Source organism: Scatophagus argus, chromosome 10 (genome assembly GCF_020382885.2).
Source record: "Scatophagus argus isolate fScaArg1 chromosome 10, fScaArg1.pri, whole genome shotgun sequence".
NCBI lineage: Eukaryota > Metazoa > Chordata > Actinopteri > Scatophagidae > Scatophagus > Scatophagus argus.
In genome coordinates this window covers 6,515,910-6,538,907 of record NC_058502.1, presented here as the reverse complement: position 1 = coordinate 6,538,907, position 22,998 = coordinate 6,515,910, and the positions used below count along the sequence as shown (strand labels likewise).

The 22,998-nt window shown below is 43.2% G+C and overlaps 1 protein-coding gene across 5 annotated transcripts in view; it reads right to left on the bottom strand.

Moving 5' to 3' along the window:
* sdccag8 (SHH signaling and ciliogenesis regulator sdccag8) overlaps window positions 1-22,998 on the bottom strand; it is a 41,841-nt gene that overhangs the window by 6,379 nt on the left and 12,464 nt on the right. For all 5 annotated transcript variants that reach the window (XM_046402455.1, XM_046402459.1, XM_046402456.1 and 2 more), the window contains 3 exons: window positions 14,553-14,680; window positions 9,984-10,092; window positions 7,883-8,014 (listed from right to left, as the gene is read on the bottom strand). In XM_046402455.1, coding sequence (XP_046258411.1) covers window positions 7,883-8,014; window positions 9,984-10,092; window positions 14,553-14,680 — 369 coding nt within the window. The remainder of the gene's footprint in view (window positions 1-7,882; window positions 8,015-9,983; window positions 10,093-14,552; window positions 14,681-22,998) is intronic.

Genomic DNA, 22,998 nt, shown 5'->3' with positions numbered 1-22,998 from the left:
AAGGAGACAACTCGCACACACACACGCGCACAAACAGCAAAAAGTCTAAAAGTCAACTGTAACCCTGAAAGACAATGAAAAATCTCAACATTTGACTGTGTGTGTGTGTGTGTGTGTGTGTGTGTGTGTGTGTGTGTAGCAGGCAGGGGGCCTAGGGGGTGAAGAATGCAGGCAGACGGCCTTGGCTTGCCTGGTTACAGCAACACTGCCAGGGGCATGAAGGCTGCAGCTGCCACACACACACACACACACACACACACACACACACACACACACAAAACCATATTTCGCCCAATCCCAGGCCCACCATCACCACCCTCACACCCCAGCGCTCTAGCTAAATCTTGGCTACAACACAACTGCACTCAAGAATGTGTGTGTGCCTGAAGGCCATGCCTCTCTCCCCTCCACCAACCTGTCATGCCAGTTGTTGCTCTTGCTAACATGCACACTTGACATGGGAACACGATCGGTGACGCTGTGTGTTTTGATCAGGATGAGGCCGACACGTGTTCCTTCACTCAGCTCACTTTCTTTAATGTTCCTGTGCTGTCACATCCAAACATTCAAACGCGTACTTCACTCTGTAGACGAACGGCTAATTTTACATGTCGGCATCTTGTTTAAAAAGGATCCTACGTGATTTTTATTTTTTCCTGTGAAGTAAATCGACCCCCTCAGTTCCTGGTACAGCAGCTACAACACACACGAGATCGACGTCTAAATGTCTGAATACACACAAATACAGATGCAATACATACATTTAACTAATTCATTTTATTATGTGTATTTTTTAAAAAATGTGTTTTCATTTCATTTCTAGATTTTTTTTTTCCTCAAGAGAAAAAAAAAAAATCAAAACGCAAAATCCTCCTCCTAAACGGTCGACAGGATAAAAATCTAGTCAAACACTATAATATCATTATCATATGAGCAGATTACAAATTAAATCTGTTAAGGCTCAAATATTTCTTTTAAAAGGATTCCACATTCAAAATCAATAAATGATTAAATTCATGGAAAAACATGCTGGTGCTGAGACAAACGTAGGACTACTGAGGTGGGGTCGAGTGGCCTCCCAGGGCTGCATCACAGGAGGCGAACCCACCACGGAGATAATCAATCATTCAACTGATGGATCAGTTTTAAATTTCATCTGTGATGCAGCCTGTGGCAGAGCCGACAGTGCCGAACACAGCGGTGAGGAGGGGGAAAAGCTTTAGATGTTATCGGTCTTGTCTGTCAGATGCCAATCACATCACAGAGTGTCCCAGAGCTCAGCCTAACATTAACGCAGAGAGGCCGACTTGTCCCCTAAATTTGAAATAAGACTCAGTACACTTCTAAATATTTAATGTTTCATGATTTACCTTTTTTTTAAGATTTTTTTTTTTTCCCCCAAATTCAGAATAAACTCATTAGTCAATGTTCTGCAAGAAACCGCCTGTTTGATGTCTGGTGCTAAATACTTTTATTGTGAAACGCTTTTTCACATTTATTTTGAAAGGGGCTATGTAGTAAATAGTATAAATAATATAATCTATAGAGCTGATGGCTGAAATTTACTGATTGATGTGAGTGAAGTTAATTTAATGACAGTTTTATTTTGTGAAGAAATAATTAGTAGGACATATCTTTATCTTTTTTAGCCTTTACAGAATACAGCTCTCTAAGAGACCACAGTGCTTTATAAAGTATTCACCCATTTGCTACATTTTGTGTTGCTGCCTTTTAATTAATTTATTTTTTTTAATTGAATTGAAAATCAGCATGAAGTGATCTGAAAGATCAGTTAGACAACAATAAACATCAGTGTGTGTGTGAGTGTGTGTGTGCACAGCGATTTCAAAAGTCTGCACTGGATGATAAAACTGACAAGTGCTACTTTATAAACCAGATCAGACATGAAGCCAATTGATTGCTGGATGACAACAGTCAATAATGCCACAGGTTTTGGTAAGAACCGGCTTAACTCTTTTATTTCATTTCATGTGCCAAATGCATAATACCAAATTCAAACTGAACTCGCGCCGTATCAGAAAGTGAAAAATAAAATGTCCCCGGCAAAGAGTTAACAGTAAGACAGACTTGTAGCGGCACGTCAGAAATACAAACACACCGACAGACTTCAGACGGCTCCGGAGTGGAGCACAGAAGTCGTGCTTTCATTTCGTCGCTGCATTAACAGAGGTTTCAGTGCTGCTGCGGGCTGGCGCATCAGCTATTCAATGTCAAAGTGTTTGCTGCCGTGAGGCCTGCTGACTCTTTTTAAGTCGCGTGTTTGACTGTCTGCTTTCCCGGCATTAAAGCGTATCTGCCGTTGTTACTTTTAACATTTTCTAAAGAAGGGACAGGTGTTTCTGCACTAGTTTGCTAGTTGTAGTTTTATGAAGTAGTGTTAGCGAGTGTCACTGACTGGGGCTTTAGATGTGACGCTTTGCACAGTTAACGCTCCAGCTTGCAAGCCTCTGGCTACAGCCCGACATCTGAGCTGCAAATCTGTGCGCCTGTGTGTGTGTGCGCCTGTGTGTGTGTGTGATAGAGCTGTAAAGCCACCGTTTGACAATGCTCTTTCAGCAGGCCGCCCTGCAGTCGCTCCCGGCAAACCAAGCCAGCTGGGCAAGGCAGAGATAGAAACGATGAGACGCAGAGGAGGATGAAGGAGAAGGCAGGACGCTGAGAGCGCCATCCAGAGGTGAGAACAGGAGCGTGACAGAGAAACCAGAACAACGAGACAGATGAGATAGTAGTTCATATCGGAAAACTATTCATGTTTCCTAAATAATCCACGTACACAAGTCAACTGTATACATTTTTTATGTAATCAATTAATTATAACTTTTTAAAAATGTAACATCTAATTTTTTAACCTCTTTTCCTGTCATTTCTATGACATTCTACTTTTCTTTGAGGAAAAAAATTGAAGGAGCTGCTGTTTGTGAAAAATTAAAATGTCTGATCTTTTAAAAAAAATATGTAACATATGAAGAGAGAAATGTATTTATAAACACATAGCTGTGAAATGTGGCGACAGCAGTGAATCAGGAATGAGATGTTTAACGAAGTGTGAGTCTGAAAACGCTGCACCTCACACTGGCCCTTCTCTTTTGTCCTTATCCCCGATCTCCCCACATCATCTCTCCATTTCTCTGTATCTCTCAGATCACACACACACACACACACACACACACACACACAGATGAAACAAATGAAAGCTGTCCTGTTTCTTCTGCACAGCCTCTGCCAACTTAATTTGCAAATGAAAAGTTTTTGCAAGGAGCGTCCTTTTGCTTCTGGGGCATGGCAGCACACTGTGTGTTCGGGGGTGGGGGGGTGACGAGAGAAGTGGGTTTGACAGAGGGTGTGTGTGTGTGTGTGTGTGTGTGTGTGTGTGTGTGTGTGGCAGGAGCCCAGATGAAGCAGCCCTCGCCCGGGGCTCGCTGTCCGCCCGCGGTAGCAGCAAGCCTGTTCGTTCTTCCCCGGCCCGCCGCGACCATTTGTTCCATTAACCAATCTCCTGGAGCCTCTGGTGCAAACACACACACACACACACACATCCACAGGCATACATACTTCAACAACTGCTTGCACAGCTCATACCACACATGGCCCTCCATCCCTCCTCCATCCTTCGCTCCATCCCTCCCTCCCTCCTCTGCTCTCCTCCAGACGCATGCACCATCTTTCTTCATGGAGGCCATATGGCCCAGTGAAGCCTGTGGATCTACAGGCACATCTGCGTATATGTTGCTGCTCTCCATAAAGAGCTGCACAGTGAGCTGTGTGCTCACGTAACACTCACACACCCATACAGTAGATGCATACACACACCCAAGGCTGACAAACACACACTGCTGTCACTGTGTGTGGTTAAGCAAACGTTGGTGTTATGTTGGTCTGCCATGTGTGTGTGTGTGTGACCTCAGTGTGTACATGCATAGTGATAATTGGTGAAACAGCCTGCGAACAGCTGTGAGGTGAGAAAAGGTTGTGTGGTGTTTGGTGCAGAATGCAGAGGGGAGGAGGAGGAAGAGACGAGTTAAGTTGGAAAAAAGAGAAGGGCAAAAAGGAAAGTGAAAAGAGATACGAAGAAGAAGAAGGAGGGAAGAAAAGAGGACGGGCAGAGAGAGGGGGGAGATGAAGAGAGGGCAGGGGAGTGGACGGTTACAGCTGAGGAACAGTGGATTCAAATCTTATATCTGAACAAACAGCAGCAGAGGACAGCAAACTTCCCCCGGCAGGAACCGGACTTCTCACAGTCTCTCTGGCTACTAAGAGATCAAAAAATGTTTCTATACATAAACAGAAATAATTCTTCAGTTTTTCCGAGAAAAGAAATTATGATTTACAGCCAAAAAAAAAAAAAATACAGTGAGGCGTACTGCAGTGTACACTCGCTCCGACTGCGTCTCGCTCTGCTGTCATGTTGATGCGGACAACATAATTAGATCTTATTCTCTTATTATTGCTACGTAAGAGTTAGTTCACACTAACTAAATGAGAAGGAGGTGTGCCTAATAACTACATACTTAGTCCCTGAAACAAATCTGTATAATATTAAATTAATTAATCCATCCACTAATCATAACTTGAGGGACTTTTTGCTGCAGCTACTTGTTTCCTGACTATTTATTCTTTTTTAATGTTCATCCTTCTCTTATCCCTGCATGCTTTGCACCCTCTATATCCTGTTTGCTGCTGTAATATTGTAATTTCCCAGTTATGGGACTAATAAAAGATTATCTTATCTTATCTTATCTTATCTTAAACTTCATAATCATTCCAGATATTTAGCCTCCGATCGTTTCTTCAGTGATTCTCACTAACATCTTACACGCTCTTCTCTTATCTCATTTCCTCAATGCTTTTGTCAGAATTTTATCAAGATGTTACTTAAACAAATCATCATTTTAACCTATCAGGCTAATAGAGTTATTATTTTGCTCGTATCTCCTCAGAATAAGCACCGAAAAATTTGCGCTCTCCTCATGTATAACATACATTTGTCTTAATAAAGCAAAATGTAATGTTATTTCTTGGCTGCTCACTGAAACACATATAACCTTTTAAAATTAATCACTTACAGTAAGTGACTTTTCATCTTCCTTAACTCACCTGCTCCATCCATTCTATCCCTTCATTTCCAGGCAAAAAAAAAGCAACAGCAACACAGACATGGTGAAATAAATAATTAAGTGGTGAAGCAAAACATTGTGTGCTAAAACCCCTGTGTAGTTTGGCAATCAGCTTGCCCATGTAAAAATAAATCAAGCTGATTTTCCAAATGTTTTGTGCGTGGTGCGCTGTTGCCGCTCTTCGCAGCACAGATTGCAGGCCGATGGAGAGGCTGTGGGGAGGGGCGGGGCGCTGGATATTGAACCCACTTGCACCAGCTTGTTAACATGTACACCTTAAACCCCGAGCGGAGCGGCAGGGTGCCCCACTGAGCGCTCAGGGCCTGCAGGGACCAACTAACATATACCCAACGTATGCACACAGACAAACTGAAAATAACGAAAACGTGCGTGCTGTTCAGTATGAGAACAGTACGTGTGTGTGTGAGTAAAGACGCCGATGTACCCATGTGTACATGAGTATGCACACACAACACACACAAAAAAGAGATCTGCAGACTGAAAGACGTGGCTGCGATGTGAACGTCTTTCCTTATTTGTTAAAGCGAAAACAGATATGATAAGAATATAATCTGTGGCAGGTGGTCAAGTTTTGCCCGAGTGGGTTACGATCAGTACCAGACACCCAACCTCACACTGAAACACCAAAAGACCAGCCGCAGCGAGGACTCATTCCACTCCTCGTCTCTGCGTCTCCATACTGGTCCTCTTTACAATAAAACATTGTACACAAATGCCAAAAATACATGTACCAAATTTAGTGCTCAGAACTAATAAATTCATTCCCAAACACACACTTTCTCCTAAAAAAGAATTGTCTCTGAAAATGAAACACAAAAACGTGGTCAAGCGGCTCGACAGTCACTCCAAAAGTGACCTCATGTAGAACTGAACTCAGGAGATTTTTAAATATCAGGAGGATTCATCAACCCAGTAAGTGTCAAAGCAGAAAATAAAACTCACTAAATGCCAAGAGTGATTATCGTGGTTCAGTTGGGAGAAGAGAGAAGTTAGGTGCCAACTTCCCAGCCAATCCACTTTTGGCAGCCAGATTCCTACTCTGCTAAACCTCCAGAGAACATGCAATAGCAAACCATACACACACATAAAAATACCACCACAACATATGCGTGGAAACATACAGAATATTCATACTTCGCACTCCTTGATAACTTGGATTGTTTTTCTTTCTATGAAACACACAAAGAGAGTCACACACAGGCAGGAGACAGCTGTGCCTTCGTAAACTTTGTTTTTTTGGCAGCGTCTGACTGTCGACAGGTTAACACCGGTGGGTGGTAGACAATATGTAGTGTCAGTGATGGAGCAGGAGAAAAGGGTGAGCGAGTGTGTGTGTGCTTTTGAGTAAGACGAAGGTGGAGTTGGAGGTGGTGAGGGGGGCACTGGGGTAGAGATCCTGAGATCCTGCAGAGTGGGGCAATAACACCCACACACCCTCGCCTACATTGGAAGAGCCAGGCTGTATGCCAGGCGCCCTGTGGAGGCACACACCAACTGGGCTCCACACTTAGGGAGGAAGAGACCCCCGCATCTCTCACACACACACACACACACACACACACAGATTCTGAAAGATGGACCCACTTTTAGCCACAGCTTTTACAGTCAGTGTTTCCGAGATCCTTCCGTATATGCTCCACAGACCAATATGTTCACTTTTTGCCTTTTGTAATGAAGTTTCACAGTTCTCAAGTTGTAAAATTATCCACTGTACGATGTACTGCCCTCAAACATGTCCACAGTGGAAGGAAAAATGTGGCACAGTTGGCATGGGCGCCGCCTCAGGGCCGAAACTGACTGTCTTCATCATCGATTAATCTGTTGATTGTTTTCTTGACGCTCACTTTGACCTCAACCGACTCGGCAGTTCGCTACCGTGTCAGGCAGTTTTCTGGTCAGCTCTCACAAGCTTATTCACAGAATTCATTTTAATCATGCATTTCCTAATTTTGAATGTAACACTCATCCTTTCTCTGCGTTTCAAGTAGTTCACGTTATACCTGCAGGGTTAGTAAATATTTACACATTAATATACTGTATTACTGTCCTCTGTGGACCAGCACAAGTGAATCATGGGAGTTTATAAGTAGTTTATTCTTTTCCATTATGAACAAGAGATGAAGTTGTTTTTGATCAGAGAACAGTTTGATGAGCAGGCTGATTGAGTAGAAAATGTCCCTCACAAACACAGCACAGACAGCAGGAGAGTAAACTGCTGATGACACAGAAACCAACAAAAAAATAAAACAAGTCCTGCCCTAATTAAACATCAGATGTGCACAGGAAAGGCCATTTAGGGACACATTGTGAAGAAAACTGCACTTATTTTTTCTTCTGTAAAGCCTGCTGCCAGATTCAAACGGAGAGAAATTAAAAGGAAAAAGCACTTTGAGAACATTTACCTCCAACAAGGCTGCTGTTATTTTATTAATAAAAAATGTCCTGATCTCAGTGTCGACTAACGCTTTAAAATGCATGCTGTGATCGATAACCATAAGACGCACGTGCCAGCCTGTCATTCAAAGTTTCTAGGAAGAATTAAGCATAAATGAAATGTTCTTGACTGAGAAATTAAATCATGAAACAAATGTTTATTTGCTTGTGAACAATGCAGACGTTGCCCACAAAGGACCAAGATAATCCATAAAATTCAGATAAAGACGTAAGCTGCGCATACAGGATGTGCAGTTGAGTGTGTATCGTGTGTATCGTGAGTATCTGCGTACCTGTCCTTCATGCGCTGGTGCATGCGGCCATGCTGGACACACTGTTCCTCCATATCGCAGCAGCGAGCTCTCAGACTCTTTACTGTCTCCTCGAGGTGTTGCTTCACCAGGGCCAGCTGCTCCATCTCACTTCTACACACACACACACACACACACACACACACAGTTAATACAGATGTAACAGCTAAAAAGATGCCTTCACATGCACCACAAACCATTGCAAACAGTAAGAGAATAAAATATTAAACAGCATTTTCACAGTAACACTGTAAGTTAAATTTTTTTGATGAGATGTCACAAAATGCTTCACAATATAAGACAAAAGAAATACATACGCGAGAAGCAATATAAATAATAACAATGAAAATAAGCAGATAACACTAAGAAAAGTCAAGTCTAAACAGGTGTGCGAGCTGCTTCTTAAAGTCCACAGTCTCCCACAGCTCATTGAACTCCTAAATATACTCTGACTTACCAATTTATTAGGCACACCTACAGTAGCTTACAGTAATGCAGTCTAATACAACAGACTTGCATTGAACCCTCCCTTCATGAAGGTTATAGTGTGTAGAAACTGTTTCAGAGAGGTGTTGATTCAACTCAGTGGTCCGTTTGGAGGCTGACTGTATTGTGTCATACTGACAGTGAGTGCAGCACAGACCAGAGAGCCAACTGTGTTTATAATGCAGTACAGTTCAACAGCACCGCAAACTACATCCTCCAGAATGACCATAAAGTTCCATCACCGTTACAACCTTCCTGAAGACAGCTTTTAGTGCAGGGCTGCTTTTATTGGTAATAGACTGTGTTAGTTTTAGCTCGGTGTACATAATGAACTGGCAACTGAGTGAATGTAATTCTGAGAGTAAACAGTGATAAGTGATGTCATACACTGAGACCATTCATACTATTAATGAAAGAGTAGAATTTTTTTTTTTAAGTACCGTACATCGACCGATTGCAAACCAACGACGTTAACTTGTTCTTTTTAATCTTAAATATCTGACATTGACAACAGAGACAGGAAATGTGGGGACAGAAAGAGGGGAACGACATACAACAAAGCTCCCTGGTTGGACGTCGCAGTTACGTGGTAAGCATCTTAACCACCAGTCCACCAGATGCCCTGAACCACGTAGTCTGCTACACGACATTACAGTGACCAATCAGAGCAGGCAGACTAACGACTGACAACAGTTCATCAAGAGTTTTCTCGTTTATCTTGCTGCAACTGTCTCAGCGTAACCTCACTTAGCCCGACTGAGGCCGTCCAGCAGGACTTTAACCGCTACACTGGGCTTGGACTCCAGGAGCTCAAACAGCCCGAGGCACACAACACACCAACACCGCACTGTTGTTAAACTATATAACACACAAATGCAGCAGATGTAGGGGAAGACCCTTCATGACAGTTTGTCAGCACATGTGTGTACATCATCTCCATGAAAAACACATTCGAGGTGGTAGTTATCACCATGTACACGTCTGCGGATTTGGCATTGTTGTCCATCCGCGGTGTGTGTGTGTTGTGTGCACATGTCCTGTGGATGGTGAGGCCAGTGCGGTCTGGCAGGGCCAGATTGGGGGCTGTCATGTGACTAATGTGCAGCACAGCTCCAACAGCTGACAGGACACTGGGCCCAGGGTCACTCACACACACATACACAAACACAAGCACACAGAGGAACACACACACGCACGCACACACATACAGGCAGCCCAGATGGAGAGCTGTGCAGGCCTGCTGTGACTACTGTAGCATCAGGTTAACAAGAAAACAGGTCAGACTGGGAGGCAGTATGTACTATGTTGACATGATCTGTCCAAACAGCCTGAATAAATGATGCTTCATGACATTATGGAACAGAGAGACTAATTAAATAAATAACTGATAAAATAAGATAAATTCTAGCTCACTTTACAGTATGAAAATGATTTCATGGGACAAACAGAGAAATGAAGTTAGAAGCTAGGATGTCAGGAAGTCACAGAGTTAGAAAGCCAACAATGAGCAAGTGAAAGAAAATGAATGGATAACTGAGTGAATGAATGTTCAAACAAAGAACAAATATGATAAAACAATGAAAGCGAAAATACTGACCTGCTGTTTTCTGTCAGCTCTTCAAGTTTCACTCCTAGCACGCAGCACTCGTCCTTCAGCTTCCTGATCAGGGAATTCTGGGAACTCAGCAGACCGTCCATCTCTGCAGCTGCAATTGATCACACGAGAGTCGATTGTTACTGTGAGGTGAGCCTGTCAGGGATCCTGGCTGCACAGAAAGTGTACAGTGGCCCTGAAAGGTCATCACGCTGCAACACGTAAAGACAAAGCACGAGCACACTGTGAAAAGATCTTCACCAATGTGACAACAATTTGTGGTTTCTGGATTTACAGCTTGTTCCTCTATCGAGTTGTGTTTTCTCACTTTGCAGCTCTAAATGCTGTGCTTGTGTGGTCAAATTAGAAAAGATGTTTTCATCAGCTCACCTCGGTTAGTCAGAATCAGAATCAGAACCAGAATCGTCTTTATTGCCATGTAAGTGAAGAGGTTTCACGTTAATAGGAATTTGTCTTGGTGATTGGTGCGTACATAGAACGTAAGAACGAGTAACATATAATAGTAGAATAAAATAAAGTAAAATAGAATAATAGAATAAGGTAAAAGAAAAGAAAATAAGATAAGTATGGTTCAGGAGGTAGTACAAAAGTGAGGTAGTACAGAGTGGAAGTATAGTGCAAGTAGGTGAGGTAAACAGTGCAAATGGTCAGCAGGTGGATCATGACATGAGCATATATCAGTGCCTGTACTGAGGTTAGTCTCTTTGACTTTTCGGCTCACATGCCTACACTGAAGTTCAGATGTTGTCAAACTCAAAAGTCTGCATCGAGGATTTGTTGCCCCCCCTCCCTTCCCTAAAATAATCAAGCTATGTCTGTACAGTATGAAGTGGCTCCTAGCACACAGTGTAACAGCACAAGTGACTGACACATTTACTGAAACCATTAATCATCGAGTGTCGTCTGGTTTCATTATGAATAACTGCTAAGAGCATCTGAGTCATTTAAAGTTACGGTATTATAAACACAGTATATCACAGTTTTAAAAAGCAGGCTACACGTACTGTATCTAGTATCTCTTATATCTGCACTCACGCTCTAGTACGTCCTCACCCTGACCCAAACAAAACTGAGCCAAAACTAACCAGTAAGGAAGTAAGTCCCTCTAATGGAATACCTAAAGATACAATTTATAACGTTACAGTCTGAATCTTACTAAGCTGTGGCAGCACTTTGCTCCACCTGTTTCTCATCAGTACTGCTGCTCCGAGCAACAAAGACAACTTAAAAAAAAAAGTGTTGTTGTTAATATTATTGGTGCTTTTCAACATAAAACTTTGTGAAATAAATTCAGTGTATCTATCAGTACTATCTGAATGTTTTCAGCACATTAATACTGCAACATTAAGGATAAGCGTCATAATTTTGGTCACTATGATCATGATGATGAAATCTGCACACCATTTTTTCTTTAAATTAGCTTGTGTTTTGCTTCCACATACTGCTTAATGTACTGTCATAATTACGCTCAGAGAGTATCATGGTTACTTCTATGAATACATATTAATATTTCCAATAGCGGGCCAACCAAACAAGCTCACATACCAGAAGAAAACATCTACATTATGTATGGACAAAGCTGAACAATGAAATCTATTGTAACAAATACTGCAGCGAGATGCGTCCCTTTGAGTGTATTCTCGTAAATTCTTTTGTCGACATTCATATTAAAATCAAAACTGTTAAACAGCAAAAGCAGAATAAGTACAGAGACTTGCGAATGAGAATATGAAGTGTGTGTGAAACGGGCTAAATGAGATGGAGAAAGAGAAAGGATTTGTCGTTTGATTGAAAGTGCTGTCTTTCCCTTTTCTACCCTTCCTGCCACGTCCTCATCAGCTCATGGGGGCCTCTTTCTGAACAATCCAACACCGGGCTTTCATCATTCCTTTGAAATGATCCACGTTCCGCTCTCCAACATATGTCTGCTCTTTTTAAAATAACAATGGCTGCCGTTTGGATGGAGGGAATGATCCACCTGCTCCGGCATTCTGTTACAGTCAACCAAAACCAAAAACACCAAGGACTTGCAGTCTTTGAAAAGTAGCTCAGACTTGTGAAGAGGTTTTTTTTGCTGTACAGCAGAGACTGAGGGGGAAAGGAAGAGATGGGGGGGGGACACAAGGTAAAGCAAGTGACATGACGGAAGATCTCTGTGCTCTAATGCACCATTTACCTGCAGGCTGAAATTTGACTCTAGACATTTGTTATTTCTTTTTTTCATGTGCTACAGAAATGTTATGAAAATATAAAGGAGAGGGAAATTATGACTGGGAGAGGCGTAGGGCCCACTGATGTTTCAGCGTGTCATGTAATACTATTCACTCTTTACTGGCTGCACTTTGTGACTTACCCCTAACCTTTTTCTCATTTTCCAATCTATACCGTCTCTGTCCCCAGATCACTGCCATAAATAACGTACGGAGGACAGAAATTGGATGCTGCAGAGCATGAAACTAAACTACACAAACTCACAGACGTGCACACACATGTACACTCAACAAAGTTTGGTCAGTGTTGGAAAAGTTGCATGAAGAATGCTAATTAGCTGAACAGGCTTTGAATGCGTCTGGCCATGCGTAGGCCAAAAAGAACCATGGGACACAGAAACACAGCAGAACTGGCACTGGAAACAAACAGAGAAAAAAATGAGGGAGGGAGGGATGGAGAGAAGAAGCGTCGCAGGGAGGGGGGAACAGGGAGAAACAAATATCTGATATCATCTAGAGGCTGCTCTGTACGCATTTACTCAAAAAAGAAACATGAAAAAAAAAAGGTGGGAGGGAGCGGAGAAGAAGGGAAAGGGGGACGGATGGATGGAAGGACAAACGGATGGACAGAGAGGCGGGATTTGGAGAGCAAGAAAGCTAATTATCCAGCTCGTCTGTTGGGTTGCACGGGGAGAGGAAGTGATGCGAGCTACTAAAGGACGTCCACCCCTCCATCCCCTCCCCATCCACAGTTTCCTGCTGTGCTCTGATGTCAGCTCTCTTTAGACAACATGTGTGCTGTCGACACGCGCCAGAAACAAACCCTTTGTTTACCCCCCCATCCCTCCCTCCATCCATTCCTCCCTCTATACCCTCCATCTTTGTTCTGCGTACCAGCAGGCTCCCTAGTTTGTTGAAGGGAACCACAGGTAAATAAAAAGACAGGAGAAGGGAGGAAGGGAGAGAGTGGTAAAGGGTGGGTGGTGTGTGTGTGTGTGTGGAGGGGGGATCCAGATGGTGCAACAGATGTGCTAGCAGCAGCAGCTCTGCTGTGCAGACAGACAGGGAGCTCTGAGCTGAGTCTCTCTGCTCTGCTCCCATCACCTTCCCTCTGCTCTGCTCCGCTATTCTCTCTTCTCCTCTTACGGCTTCTGTTTTTGCTCTTTTTGCTCTGCTCTGTTCTTTTGAGGTCACTTGAGTTCAGCCTTGTTCAGCTCAAATGATTTGTGTTCCTGTCCATCCAATCCCGCTTTGCTCACGCTGCGTCGGTGCAGAGCAAGGTGGCACAGTGAGAAGGCGAAACCATCCTTCAGTTGGAAGCTGCAGGTTCAAGACCCCGTCCCAGCAAAGATCCGCCCTGCTGAAGTGTCCTTGAGGAAGAGACTGAAACCCACCTGTCTTCAGCTATGACTCTGAAGATGACCCTGATAAACTCTGCTGTTTTGTTAGTTACTGTTCTGGATATTCTGACTGTGCGCGCCATCATATTCAGTCTTGCTTTGTCCTGTTCTGGTCTCTGGCCCCCACACACATCACACTCCTCCTCTGTGAGGAGACAATTATTATGTTTGTGTACCACAGTGGCCAACAATAAACCTACTGAAATGGCAAATTTGAGGACTTCCTACTGTGTAGCCAAGTAGAGACGTTCTCAAGTGCAAGACACGGCAGCCTTTAATTCTGCCCTTTGGGAAATCTGACTCCAAACATCCAGACTGGATCCATCAAACCTGCTGGACGCATCCACTGCCATTGGATGGGACTGGACAGCAAAATTCACTTGTGAATGTATATAAATGCTGATATCTACTTTCAATCATTATTGTTGATAGCAGAAGAAGGGATTGTACAACTTCCCTTTTGTGAAAAGAAATAAAGAACATAAAGAAAGTGAAGATAAGAGTGTTGCTGTGTGCAGTAATTAAAACAAGTTAAGTCCAGGCACAAAGTTTGTTACCACAATGATCATAAATGAGCCGCAAAAATGTATTCAATATGCTCGTAAAACAAGAACAACTCTAAACAAAATGTGGCTGCCGAGGGATTGCTTGCAGAAAATCCACCGTCTGAAGTGCTTCCAGTAATCAACTGAACTGTGACAGAGAAGCAATGGAGCTGTGGTCCAACCAAAACACAGTGCAGCTGCATCCAGGATCCACTACACAAGATTTAAATTAAAAGGTGTTTCTCCTAAGGGCAAAATATGGAGGGGAACGGAAAGACGGGCTTTGGAAGAACTGGTATCCTACAGGATACATGGGTGCATGATACAGGTCAGAAACTGAATATGAGAGCGTGAGCTGTGACACGAATGGACACGGCAGTGGGTGGAGACACTGACCTCTTCGCTGGTGCTGAGCCTCCGTTTGCTCCAGCAGCCCAGACAGCTCTCTCTCCCTTTCCTGTGCTGAGAGGGTCACGGATGCCTTCTCCTCCTGATGAGCCCGTTCTGCACTCTCTCTGTCCTGTCTGGGGGAACAAAAAAGGCCTGAATGTTAAAGGAACACTGAAACCACAATCCCTCTTATGACAATTTTATGACGTTTTAACCTCCTTTTCAACAACATTTATCATGTAAAAATACACTATAACAGTGACATTACAAATTAGCACAATGCTCTACCCACAGTTTGTGTAAAATCATTTTTCATCCAAATGGAGACACGCAATGTTAGTCAGTGTTAATGTTCGAAATGACTGATTACTCATCTTCTCCTAGTCGTGGGGCATGAAAAACATGTCAGCAAACTGCAAGCTAAAACTTAAACATATCATTTATTTGCTGTGTTTTTCACCTGACAAAACATAAAGGCTTGTTTTACTCATGACTGCAAGCACAGCTTAATCACATGGATGCATTTAAAGACACGGCAATCAATTTTAGCAGGACAACAGATTCCAATCTTGTATTCTTGTGAATATATCATCAGCACATCAGCAGTGCTGAAAGCAGTAAATTTAATAACCGCTCTCAAAAGGAGATGAGCAAACTCCGAGTGATGCAAATAGCGCCAAATCACAATCATTCGAGTAAGTATGCGAGTATGAAAAACAGATGTAGGCTGTCGATTTTGTTTGGGGAGTTAATGGGGTCAAATACCAGCAACCTATTTAGAACATATCAGCTTGGATCTGTCGCAGAGTGATCAGCACACATATCCTGATGAAATTCATCACGCTTCACGACTGTGTGTTATGTGGAAAAAGAAAGACGGAAGGATGAAAACAGAGGTGGGAGAGAAAGCAGAAGGGCAGGACACAAAGTACAACAAGAGGCTGAAAGAAAGGACAGCAAGGAGAATGACAAAATACTCAGGGGGTAGACGGGTAAAAGTGTCAGGGCACTGTCAGCTTGAAGACCCCTGAGTGCTACTGCATCTGTCCACAAAACACACACACACACACAGAAATACAAGGGTCAGTACACACTGGTCCAGCTTTAGCTGAAAGCTTTATCCAGCAATTGCATAAAAGTCAAGGATGAAGACTGAAACTTAACTCTGTTGCCACAAATGATATCTGTGATAACTTAACCTGCTTGCAATTCAGTATATTTCCAGCACAACTTTTATTAACATATGATACCATTTCAAGCCACACTCATGCAGGCTATAGTCTATATATGACTGTCATGCACACGGCTCGACAGGAACGCATACTAGCATGACATATTTAGTAGCGATCAATCACTTTAATCTCCACTTTCATTCATCTCCATATCAAAATTGCGCAGGTAAGATGGAAACTATGGTGCTTATCGCCTACGCTTTGAACAACACTGCATTTTATTCGTGTTTGAGCCAAACTTTCCAACTCAGCTAAGTCCAACTGTACCCAAACAACAGAGGAACAGACAAAGAAGGAATGAAAAGAAAAACTACAAAGACAGGAAAAAAACGAACAAATAAACAGAACTCTTCCTGAAGTCCAAAGGCGCTAATGAAGAGAGAATTCTCCAGTTTAAGTGAAAACTTTTCTCCCCTACAGCGCTTGGCCTGCATCTCTAAAGTGACCGCGTCTGTCTGTTCCTTCGTGTGTGTGTGTGTGTGTGTGTGTTCTCCTGCTGTCCTGCTGTCTGGGGTGTGAAAGCGGGTGGCGGGTGTGCAGGGGACACAAGGAGACTGTGTGTGTCTGTATGCGTATGAGTGTGTGTGTGTATGTGTGAGTGAATGAACCCCCGCTGGGCTTGAACAGCAGCCTGAGCCACCAAAGCGCACACCAGGGCTCAGCGGGAGATGGCGGGCAGGCGTTGCCAGCCATTTGGTCCTGCAAGAGGTTCCAGGGGGCCGTGTGTATTTGTGTTTGTCTATGTGCGTGAGTGTTTGTGTGCGACTGGGAGGGGGGCTCACACCAGACCTGTTTATCCACCAATTAGCATCAGACAGATCGCCAGAAAGTTCCAGCAGTCAGCAATAGAGTGGTGGTGAAGAGGAGGAGAGCATTAAAAAAAAATACAAATACACAGAGAAATACACATTTGGCATCTGTTTGGTCTTGATGGTCTACTGAACCAACATGTACTTATGTCTCAAGTACTACCCAAAAAAGTTACACAAAACAGGACAGGGCATACTCGGTGTCTTCATTTCTGGGTAGGATTCGGGCAACCTTGAGAAGGGTTGCTGATTTTAAGCTTTGGTTCCATAAGTGAGGCCTGAGAGTTCAAAACCCCTGTGACAAAGGCCTGAAAGCCTCAACAAGGACCAAATCAAAGCTGGGAAGTCAGGCTCAAATATATGACACTTTCCCCTGCTCCATTTTGTATCCCCCATCAATTGCAACATGCTTACATGCAATATGCTGTCATAAAATGGCTGCTGATAAGCACTGTCAGGCGGTGGCTAAAAAAAAAAAAGAGAGAGAGAGAGAAAGCAAAGGAGAGGTGTCAGCGGAGAGCCAAGCCCTGGAGCAAGCGTTAAGGGCGACGCAGAGAGCAGAGGCTGAATATGTGAGGCTGGAGCTGGATAATTCTCCCTGGACGATTATCTACCTTCCAGCTAATTGGTGAATGGGCCCTGGGTTGCTGCCTGTGGCAGGAACTGTTGTTTGGGCCTAGGAGGCAATAGACTGAATGTTCAGTGAGCAGATAGCTGGGCCTGTTTGTATATGCCTGGCCTGATGCACTGTAGGACAGCTTGATAAGTATGGCGAGAGCTGCATGGGCCATGGGCCTAAGGTAGGCTGGAATGGCTCTGGGGCTGCGGCCAGGTACAGTGGCTGCTGGGTAAGTGGGAGGTGGCAGAGGCGGTGGCTGGCTGGCTAGCTGGCTGGAGTGTCGAAGAAGAAGAGGGGGCCCAGTCTGCATTGCCTGCCTAAGTGGGCACTATTCAAGCTGTTGCCCATTAGATGTGGGGTGCCAGGGCCTGACCAAGCACAGAGTTTGCAGCACCCCACGGTGCAGCCGGCATCACACGCCAGAACCACCAAATGCCGCGGTTTATCAGAGAACGAGCACAAATTGGAGTCAGACGGTGGACTTGGAGGAATTGGAGACGTTCGCCAACACCAGACACCACTGACCGCTTTTTGGACTAAAGCAAAAGAAACTACACTCTCTCTTAAGAATAAAACATCACCAACATACAGATACAGATAAACTAAAGTCATGCAGTATATGAGCATGTACACACACAAATAAGAAGATAAGATACATATGCATACATGAAGAAACATCAGCATTAGTGATGAAGGTCTCTCAAGCTTGAGTTACAAATATTTTATTAAAATTAAATACGTGAAAACTAATTCCTAATTCCTTAAAAAGAGCAATTCTTCAAATCAATGCATATTCATATTTATGCTCCGGGATGCTCCTGTGTTGCCAATGAACAGGTGTGAAATTAACATACAGGTGAGCAGACTGTGAACTTAGCCTATAGCACAAACAGGCAAACACACACCAGCTTTGTTTGCAACAAAGACGACTGAAGACACTAACGATCTCTGCAAAGAGTTGCTGGGGAGGAAGTAAGTAGAATACTATTTGCATCACAGAGGACCTCCTGTACTCATAGCTATCCTCATGGCAATTTTCATAAATAAGAAAAATTATTGTTTCAAATGTAACATTTCTATTCAATTACAGATCTGTGTATGACCTGCCATATCGTGTATGCTTCAAAGTAAGATCTAATCAACAGTAACAACAAAAATAAAAAAAAAATGTACAATCGTTGAATTGTACTGTTAAGATACCCCTTTTCTTTTAAAGGCATGCAAAAGGGGTTTGGTGAGGCTTGATGAACTGGTACTGTACTATAAAATTACAACTGTTAAGTATTAGCTCGTATTTCAACTGCTCAAAATGGTGACACTCGTGATGATTCATTTTTGTGGAGGAATTCCAGTGGACCTGCAGCTATTTATGATAGACTGCATCAATCAGACTACATTAATATTCAACAGTTTGATACGTGGAACTACAAAGATGATTTATGCTTATGAGTGAGTGTGCTAGTTTGTGTGTGTGTTTGTGTGTGACTGAGAGACAGTGAGACACAGGCCTTGTGTAGGCCTATCTATCGAATGCTGCCAACAAAGGATGAGTGCGCTGCAGGGAAAATAAAGCGACATATTGAATATGAGCTGCGCCGCGTATCATTGACGCTGCGTACAATAAACATCTGAATTGTTTCGTTTAGCAGACCGCGCAGTGTCACAATTTTATCTCACAAGCACCTCAATGTGTTTTAGCACATTTTTATTAAACCTCGGGGTGATGCAAGTCAATCACTCTGCTCCCGCATTTTTCTTCTGACACCCCTCCCTTCATCGCGCTGCTTTACTTTATGAAACAAACACATCAAACACAGAGGCAGCCTGATGCAGCCTCGTTCACTCTGTGCCCAGCCCATCTTTCTGTCTTTCTGTCTATCTGTCCATCTATCCATCCACGGCGTTCTCATCTCTGCTCCGATCCTTTTTTTTCTGCTGTTTCCATCTCTCCCTCCTCCCTCCTCTTTTCCCTCCCACCCTTTTTTTCCTGTAACTAAACTGGCTGTGTCTCTCTCCATCTGCTGGTTCTTCCTTCAGCGGCCCTGCACCTGTTCACACCTCCTCTCCTGTTGGCCACCTCTTCTCTCTTCTCCCCCCCTCCACTACCACCACCACCCCCTTTATCTCTCTCTTTCTCTGTCTCTCTCGTTCTCCCTCTCTCTCTGCTCGATGCGATGCTGCCAGGCCCATTCCTGGCTCAGTTAGGCTCTCTGTCATTCAATCCATCTGTCGGCAAGTCAACTTTGTTTACAGCGGGCGGCCCAAGCCTCTTTTCTTCTTCAAGGAGCGCTAAAGCCCCCCCGCTGCCACCAAGGTCAGTGGTGAGCCAATCGTGACTAAAAAACAAAAAACTGCAACTGTTAAATTAGCAAAGAAATGTACAAATATATGTATATAAGGAAAGATTTTGTCCTCCCCCTCCAACACACACAAAAATGCAGAAAAACAGACAATAACTTTTATGAAATATGCACATCTTTAAAGCTGTCTTTCACTGAATAAATTCAAGCATGTACAGACGGCTACAAATGCATGACCCTCACAGAAACAAACATTTGCTGATAGAGCACACATTTCCCTCAGAGAAAAACACAGCTCTAGATTGAAGTAATTAGCTGCTGATTGGCCTCTGTCATCATCTATCAGCTCATAAAACAGAGTGAAAGAAGTTTAGAACTATTAATTGGCACAGATGACTGATGGTCTTAACACAGGAAGAGCGAACTGGCAGCGCAGGCATCTGTGATTTTTAAAAATAAACACACAGCATACGTACAATATGCTCCCATACTGACCCAATCCAGAAACCCAGGACTCAACGTGAGTGTCAAATCTGTGCCCCACAGAAATAGTTGTGGGTAGCATATGTGCCAGGGCTGGGGGTCGAATCAATTTCAGCTGAGGAGGTAAATGATTGCCTAAAATTAATTATTTCAATCAGGATACCAGCCTCAAGTTACTTCTCACTAGAAATACTGTTTAATACATGTTATAAAATTGTAGAAATGTCAAAAATATTAACATAAAAGTTGGATTGGGAAAGGAAAAAATACTCAAAATAGCGTAAAACAAGTTATTATGTTTATGACTGAATCTAATCTGCCTGCCACACACACACAAAAAAAGAGATGACAGAAATTGTTTCAGACAAAGAAAAAAATCAAAGAAAAGGTGTGCAGACTAAAAGTTTGTACCATATGAAGTGTTTTGTCATGGTGTGAGTGCAATCAACTTGTGTTGGAATTCACTTCACACCTGAGACTTACCTGATGTCGTTCGAACCCCTCCCACCCGGTTAGAAGCTCGGGGGCAACTGGCAGAAAGGTGCCATCTCTCTCCTAACCCACCCAAGAAATCTTGAGTGAACTCCTCTATTATATTCTTACTTGCTCACCTCTTTTCCTCATTACTCCCGACACCCTCCCCTTTCCTCCCCACACCCTCGCTTCTCTCTGTCTCTGTGCTCCTGAGCCATTAGATCAGATGCCTAGTGACAGAGAGGCGACCATTGAGCTGCAAAACAAAGAGTGGCTTTTTTCAAACTCGGTTGGGGGGGATCAGGGCTGGAGATGGAGCTGTAGGGGGGCTTGTGCCCATCCGGTGCCTGCCTTCATATACACACCATCACCAGTCTCGCTGCTTTTCTCCCCTGCTCCCCCGTGCCATCCGCCCACTTCTCTCTACATTTAAAACTTCCCTCATATTCTCCTAAACCCTCTTCTCATGTACAGCTTATCTCATCTGCCCTTCTTTCCGTTCCCAGCCTCGGTGTCATGTTCTCCTTTCTGAATCTTCTGTGTCTTTGCTTATATATCCTTGCTAACAGGCTGTACTTAACACCAACACGGTTTCAACCTGGTTCACACAGTGCTTTGTTTGGAACGAGGAACATAGCAAGCAATATGCATAAATATAGCTCTGGCATTTTCACCATGTGCATGAACATAAACAAAAGCTGTAAGTATCAATGTAGCAACAGACCTTTTGAAGTATAGTCAGCTCTTTAAAAAATGTAAATGGTGTTAAATATTAAAGATAAAAACCTATATAGATTGCCTTTAATTTTTGTACTTCTTTGTCATCATAAAAAACACCACTGACATTCATCCTTGTCATCACAATACATCTTTTAAGATGCATTTATTTGCCAGTCATAAAAATCGTATCTATTACTGCAAGTATTTACTTTCTCTGAAGTTTCTTTCAGATGCCACCTGCAGCCTCAATGTGACTTGAACTGAAATAAAGCATTACTTAAATAACTAATGGCAATGTCTCACATCCAGTGCAGGTGGAGGAGGAGTTCACAGAAGCACCCATCTGTCTTCCCTCACTACACAATGCCCTCTTTAACTCATCTTCACTCTCCTCCTTTCCTGAATTCCTCCTTCCTGTAACTTCTAGAATATCTCCACTCAGCAGCTACCTCGAACCTGTCATATCCTCCTCCCTCCTATATCTTGCACCTGTCTTTGTGATCATCTCCTGATACAATCTGCTGATGGGACAATGCCCCACCATGGCTGACACTGCTGTACCCACAAAGGGCAACAGAGAGAAAGGGATGGATTAAAAAACAAGAGGAGGGAAAAAAAGAGAACAAAGAGCAGCTATATGAAGGATAAAAATGAGGAGGATGAAAAGATAAAAGCACAGATCAATCAGGTAAAAGAGAGTGACAGAGGTAAAAGAGAGAAATGAGGGGAAAGGACGAGCAGAGGGAGATTCTGTCATGTTGGATGAAAGCTGTGCCTACTGGGCAGTGGGCACGCTGTAGAGTCACTGATGGTGCCACCGTCACAGCAGGGGGGTTTGAATGCACAAAGTTGACCAGATGACTGACTGACACACACACACACACACACACAGGTCCATACACAGTGCATTCACAATGAAGTCATAAGCAGTGCAGTCCACTAAAATAAAACTAATGCTTAACTGCTCACTAAACTCTTTCAACAAACATGCTGGTATTTCTGAATGTATTTCATGATATTCCAAAAACCATCAGATATATAAACAGTTTGAAGTGCTGCCTTTATGCATGTATGGCATGAGAGACAAGACAAAAATGAGCACAGAAAGAGGTAAAGAGTGTAAGGTGGATGGCAGAGGACTGGTGCTCTCTCTTGTTCATTCTCTGTCCTCCAGCAGTAGTGTGTGTATGTAGGCCAGTGTCCCAGGGCACACTTGGCTGGGGTGACAACAGTTGTAGCTGACAGATTTGCCTCCATCTTGCCTGAGGTCTCCCAGTCAGCGATCTGTCTCTTCTATCCATTCCCAGCCCCACAGAATGGACAGATTACAGCTCTGCCTCATAATCCTGGTACTTATTGTGTAATTTCACACTGCTGAATTTATAGAATCTACATTTTAATAATAATGCTATTTCTAGTGCACATAAGTTGATTCTATTCCAAAGTTATTGTGAGGCATGCTTACAGGGGCTTACGGGTGGATTGATGAATGGATGGACAGAGTGATTGTGCTGTAAAAAGATGAAACTCGTCTCTTAGCAGCTATTTACTTGTACGACCTGGCCTGCGTGAGGAAAAAGTAGTTTGTACCATAGAGACTGAAGAGAAAGAGGTGAGGAATGGTCAGTGCTTGCACTGGCCTTGAAATGGATTTAGACTAACATCCTAATAGACTGAAAAAGCTAGTTATGCCAAATTTCAATTCGATTCAATTCAGTTTATTTATATGGTGCTAATTCACAACAAAAGTTATCTCATGACACTTTCCAATTAGAGCAGTTCTAGACCAAACTCTTTAATTTAAATGTGGTCCTG